This window comes from Helobdella robusta (genome assembly GCF_000326865.2).
Source record: "Helobdella robusta unplaced genomic scaffold HELROscaffold_11, whole genome shotgun sequence".
Classification (NCBI taxonomy): Eukaryota; Metazoa; Annelida; class Clitellata; order Rhynchobdellida; family Glossiphoniidae; genus Helobdella; species Helobdella robusta.
This window is the reverse complement of record NW_008703617.1, coordinates 2,469,154-2,475,292: the sequence shown is the minus strand read 5'-3', so window position 1 is coordinate 2,475,292 and position 6,139 is coordinate 2,469,154. Positions and strand designations below refer to the sequence as shown.

The window sequence follows — 6,139 nt, the reverse complement described above, 5'->3', positions numbered from 1 at the left end:
ACTCCTTGCTTATTTTCTCTCCGCAGAACCTCGCTTATGCACACACACACACACACACACACACACACACACACACACACACACACACACACACACACACACACACACACACACACACACACACTGGCGTATATGCGTATAATATACTTACGTATGTATACCTCTGTCTATGTAATATACAAACATGTTTGTGTGTCTATAAGAGTATAAAATACAAACTTGTATATGTATGTATGTATGTATGTAACCTGGTAAAAAACCAATTAATTGATTGATTAAAAAAATATATATATATATATATATATATATATATATATATAAACATTCATATGTATATATATATATGTGTGTATCACAATATATATATAGGTATATATATATGTATATATATATGTATATATATATATATATGTATATATATATATATATGTATCTGTATTTGTGAAAAAATGATTGTTCTATGTTAATTTCTTATTCTTTTCTTTTAAATAAATTTTTTTCCTTCAAACTCTTAAAAACAACTGTTGCAGATTATTTGCATGCATCCAATGCATCCATCAAAATTAAAATGAAGGGAAAATTCTTGTTGACTTACTCTAACTAACAATGATACGTAACCCATGTTTATTTATCATACTGGGATTTATCCATCTGCTCACCTACCAACATTTTAATTCACGATATCAAGACGGAGGGGATGAATAGGGCGTGCCACCCGTATAAAAAGACACAAAATTGTCACTCCAAACATCTCGGAGAGGGCTTTGTTGTAATACAACGTCTGCCATCTGGTGCACGAGCCAAAAATGTTTACAGGTTAGAGAGGTATTTAGATAGTATGACTGACTGATTTTATGATGTTTGTTGGTGTGGTTGGTAGGATGATAGTAAAATAGACGATGAACGATGTTAATTATGTTAATGAAAACTATTAATTTAGGCTTTTTTGAGTTTTTGTTTAGTTTTACCATTTTAAAAATCCACAAATCGTATTGAAAATATGTATATTTTTCTGCAAAACCCATTGTCTGCCGACTGAAACTTTCGAAAAATAATTGAAATTAATGGTATCAATGTCATAAACAATAGACATGATTGTAACCAAAATTAAATAACATTAACAATACTCACTGTAGCAATTAAACAATGATGAAACAGAAATTATGAAATATAATTATGATAATAATTAATAATTATATTATATTCATGAGAATAATTATTCAAGACGGTGAAGTTGGAGTGTCGTGGAAGTAGGCGGGGGTATCTCTTCCACAAAAATCTCTTCATCAATCATCATCATGATCGCAATAATCATCTTCATAATCATAATTATTATCATCATCGTTATCACAATCATCACATTATCGCCATAATTGTAATTTCTATCCAGTATCCTACCCACTATCATTATCTTATACTCATCATTATTGATAATAAACTTGCTTTAACATTTGCTATCATTGATATCATTTAGTTGTTCCTATCTTTGTTTGTCTTTATCGTGACCTTCATCATTATAATTAAGAATTGATATGACCACATTATCATTAATGTTACTATTATTTCTCATCAACCTTATTGCGACATAACCTCATTTCCAATTTGATTTCGAGTATTAAACGTGTTAAACTTTCAACAGAAAACAAACTTTAAACATATTTTTTGCTGAGAAAATTTAATTAAAAAGTCTTAAAAGAAATCATTTCCACAATCGGATGATCTTCCAATATTTTTAATCTTTTACATTTTTCCCGTCTATGTAACTTTTAAAATTTTAAATCTTCCCGCCAATATAATTTTAAAATTTCCCGCTAATTTTGTTGTCTTGATGAAAAGTGAACTTAGAAGGCCGTCAGCTCGGTGAATGTGAAATCGAGTTCGTTGGCAACCAGACGGAACTTGTCCTTCTCCGCTGCTAACTCGTCTGCAGATGTGACGATGATGATGACGACGATGATGTGATGATGATGATGCGGTGATGATGATGATGATGATAATGCAGTGATGATGATGATGACGACGACCACGATGTGATAATGTCATTGATAATAATTGTGGTGTTGGAGACTATGTTAATGGTGGAAAATACAATAGCGTGGATATAGTTAAAGTGATGCTGTTTATAAATTTTTTCTTGATCAAATTTTTAAAAAATAATCTAGAGTTTTATCTAATTTTTAATAATTAAAATAATATTTAATAAAAATCAAGTAATAAAAATAAGAAACAAGATAGTTATAGGTAAAAAAGGTTATCGGACCTTCTATCTTGTCTATTTCCTTTTGCAAGAAAGTCACCATTCTTTCGGCACTGGCTGCTCTTGACTCTGTCTGTTGTTGTTGGTCGTTCAATTTCAAGATTATTAAAGTTTTGATTTAATTTCAGTAATACATCTAGTTAAAATTTCGCGATGAAGCTTAACCTTCATTATCTCTCAGGGTCAATCTATTATTTGACAAATCGATCAGCCAACAAACCAATCGTAAATTCAAGCAATCATTTAACCGCCCTAATTAGCCATTCAACTAGTTAAACCATTTAATCAACTAACACACCTATCAATCATTAGGTTAACTTTTCAAGTAATCAATCAATCAGTCATTTGATTGGTTGAGTGATCAAGCAATCAACCAATCAGCAAACCAGTGAAACCAATCCATCGATCAATCAATCAGCAAGCCAGTAAGCCAACGAACCTCTTGTAACTGATGGGTCAGACTGGTGACAATCATCTCATAGTTCTCGAAACGAGCTTGGGCCTTGTTTGGAGTGAGAGGGGTTTATAAATTTATTATTATTATTTATGTTATTATTACTGTTATTTTATTATCATTATAATTATTAATTATAATTAAAATTATGACCTCAATTTGGAAGATCTCCAATGATTTCATGTTATTGCTGACTACTTTATATTCCTCCTCCAGCTCCATGCCACGACTTTCAATTTGTGAACATACAAAATATACAAACACAAGAAACATACAAAATATACAAACACACAAATATACAAAATACACAAACACACAAACATACTAATATGCAAACATACAAATATGCAAACAGAAACACAAGCTAGAACGAAAGTTCGTTCGAATGGTTAATTATTCAACAAAAATTTTGTACAATCCTTTAAATATTTGATATTAAATAATCATTATGACACCTATGAAATAAATAATTAAACTGTTTAGAATTCCTGCAAATACTTAAACAATAGTTAAACAAATGAAACGTTAGTATTTGCAGTATTTGAAGAACGTACGCTTCAGCGATTTGAACTCTCGATTCTGATCTGCTCAGATCCACCTCTGTAATGGCAAGTTTGCGGGCCGTCTGTTTTTGTTTTGTTTGTTTTGTATGCCATTTTGTATTTGTATGTTATTCTATATGTTTGTTTCACATGTTTGTTTGCTTTTAACAATTTTCAAATTCTAGACCTACACGAATCGGAAAAACTCTGTAATTTTGAAGTTTATTGTAAATGCAAAACACTTTGCAAATGAACTAGTTCAGAGCACCGCAAATCTCGGTACTCTAACTACTGAGCCACCACAGAAGCACTCACTCACATCTGAAATATATCCCCTGGAGACTAACCTCTTCATATTTCCTGTCGGCATCCTCACCGAAAAGAATGATGACTTCCAGTTCAGTTTCAATCTGAGCAATCCTTTCCTCGTCAGTGTAGATGCGAGCCTCCAACACTTTGATTCCTCTGTCACGTTCATCGTTTTTTCAGTATTCGTTCAATAAGTTTGATGTTTGAGAAATAAAATTATGGCGTCGTGTTTGTGTTTAATTGATATTTGATTTGAATAAGTGCATTGTTGGCAATTGAATTTTTTATAAAGTTTTCATCATCGTCCCACTGACCTCTGACTTTCTTCAAAGGCCTTGCTCGCCTGCTCCCACTTTGTCGTCGTCTGAATCAACTTGTTCTCAACCGTTTCGTACTCTTCCTCGATGCTTCTCACACGCTTGCTCAGGTTCAACATCTCCGCTTCAGCCTGCTCGCGTGTTTGTTGGCATACATTTGTCATTCAACTGATTAATAAAAATGATGAATTAACACATGTTACGACATAATTCAGAGATATCAACAACGAACTATCGGGATAACTTTTTTGATACTTAACTTTTCATTATCGATAACGTACAACTACTCAAAAACACAAGCGGATATCACAACAGTTAAGGATCGGATGATGAACGATTCACCACTACCTACCTGCCTAGGACTATCTAAGGCTATTCTAATCAATCAACCATTTGACCAACTTGTGACAAATTTTTGTTGATGGTGTTGTACTTTTCCAAAGCATCAGAGAGTTGCTGCTGGGTGATACCCTGGTCGTTCTGTATCTGGAAGATTCTCTTGTTCAAATTCATCAACTCCTCTTCGTTCTGTCAAAATTGTATTTATTTATTTATTATTTATTTAATTATTTATTATTTAAAATTTATTTATTTGCTACATTCGACATGTATAAGTAATAAATGAGCATCTAACTAATTAAACAATCAACCAAACAAATGATGATTTAAATCACTAAATTGCTTAAAAAAAACTAGATAAACAACAAAACGGCCAAACAGGTGACATATTTTTCAATGAAAGAATCATTCATATAATTTATTGAATCCTTCAGTGGAAATGTTTCAATTAACCTTCTCTCCAATGGCTTTGTACTCGAGCAGTTTCTGTTCCAGGAGCTCCACTTCGTCACCGGCGGAATCCTTCAAAGTCTTCATCGTGTGCACCTTCTTCTTAATCGCGTTCATCGTGTTGAAAGCAGCGTTCGCCATTTCTAATGTTGGTTTTTGAAGTTCTTTTTGTTGATGCTAGTTTATATTTATATTATATTCATATTTTTCAGTTTTTTTAACTTCAGTTTAATTATTTTTGGTCACCTAAGTAATATAACTCGATCCCACGCTACAATGTATGTAAATAACGCTATTCATTGTACATTTATAGTAAGCTAGTATTAAACTTGATGGTGATTACTAATTTAACTTAATCTAATTTAATTTTTTTTAGCTAAAAGTGGGAAAATTTTTTAAAAGGTAATTGCTAACAGTAATTAATTTAGTATTCTGAGCACCATTGAAATGTATCGTTAAATACTAATTAAAATCGCAAAACGACAGTGTAATATGTTCTAAAGAGAAGATTTAACTGGTATTTAGTCAGGGAGCTAAAATGAAACAATATTTTCAAAAAGTTTTGAATAATAATAATAATAAGCAATACTTTTAAAAAGTTATTTAGATTGTCATCATTATCATTACTATTATCATCATTATTATGATTATTACTAGTAGTAGTTGTAGTAGTAGTAGTAGTTGTTGTTGCTGTAGTAGTAGCAGCAGCAGCAGTATTAGCAGAGTAGTAGTAATTTATAACTTAAAATCGAAACACTGAGTTTAACTCTCACTTGTATCGTTGTAGAGGTATCACAAAAAAGTCAAAATAATCTCCGAGCGATATCCAATATAATTTATATTATGAATTATTATTGCTATAATTATTTTTATTATTTAATTATAATTAAAATGATTAATTATAATTATAAAATTATGGTGGTTTATGGAGAAAGTGCTTTCAACTGTTTCTTGATGAACGCCGAGCTGTGAAGGTTTAATTTTGTTTTTTTAAAAAATATTTAACATTCAGATTTGGAATTTTTTTGATTTGTCTTCATTCAATCAATTAATCAATTTATTCATTTATTCGTTCATTCGTTCATTCATTCATTCAGTTTGATTTATCCTTATATTTATTAACTTTAAGGAACATTAAACTAATTTTTTTTATGAAAAATATAAAATTAAACCCACTTATATAAAATTATTAGGAATTTAATTAATTAATTAATTAGAAATTAAAATAATTAATTAACCAATTAATTAATTAAATAAATAATTTAAATATTCGAAGGAAAAAACATTAGCGTTCCTAACCGAACAGTAGTCAGCAACTGATATAAGATCAACAACTGCCTATCTTGAAAGTTATACAAATAACTTCATCTTCCTCCTCCTCCTCCTCCTCCTCCTCCTCATCATCATCATCATCATCTTTTTCTCCTGCTTCTTCACCATTCTCTCCTTCTCATCATCATCATCATATCCG

General features: G+C 30.9%; 1 protein-coding gene across 1 annotated transcript; it reads right to left on the bottom strand.

The window, feature by feature from the left end:
• Nucleotides 1-734: 734 nt before the first annotated feature.
• HELRODRAFT_185286 (hypothetical protein) lies at nucleotides 735-5,931 on the bottom strand. The gene is made up of 11 exons (XM_009012853.1): nucleotides 5,845-5,931; nucleotides 5,442-5,634; nucleotides 4,672-4,811; nucleotides 4,282-4,407; nucleotides 3,877-4,010; nucleotides 3,601-3,718; nucleotides 3,266-3,336; nucleotides 2,865-2,940; nucleotides 2,697-2,759; nucleotides 2,261-2,330; nucleotides 735-1,924 (listed from the first exon to the last, which is right to left on the bottom strand). Exons 3-11 carry the CDS (start codon nucleotides 4,807-4,809, stop codon nucleotides 1,842-1,844), a joined length of 879 nt encoding a protein of 292 aa, XP_009011101.1. The 5' UTR covers nucleotides 4,810-4,811; nucleotides 5,442-5,634; nucleotides 5,845-5,931; the 3' UTR covers nucleotides 735-1,841.
• Nucleotides 5,932-6,139: the final 208 nt, after the last annotated feature.

Coding starts and splice junctions, on each gene's coding strand:
- HELRODRAFT_185286 (XM_009012853.1), bottom strand. CDS start 4,809: ATGGCGAACGCTGCTTTCAACACGATGAACGCGATTAAGAAGAAGGTG. Junction 4,408..4,671: donor ACAAAGCCATTGGAGAGAAG/GTTAATTGAAAC, acceptor CAATTTTGACAG/AACGAAGAGGAGTTGATGAA. Junction 4,011..4,281: donor TCAACAAAAATTTGTCACAA/GTTGGTCAAATG, acceptor ACACGCGAGCAG/GCTGAAGCGGAGATGTTGAA.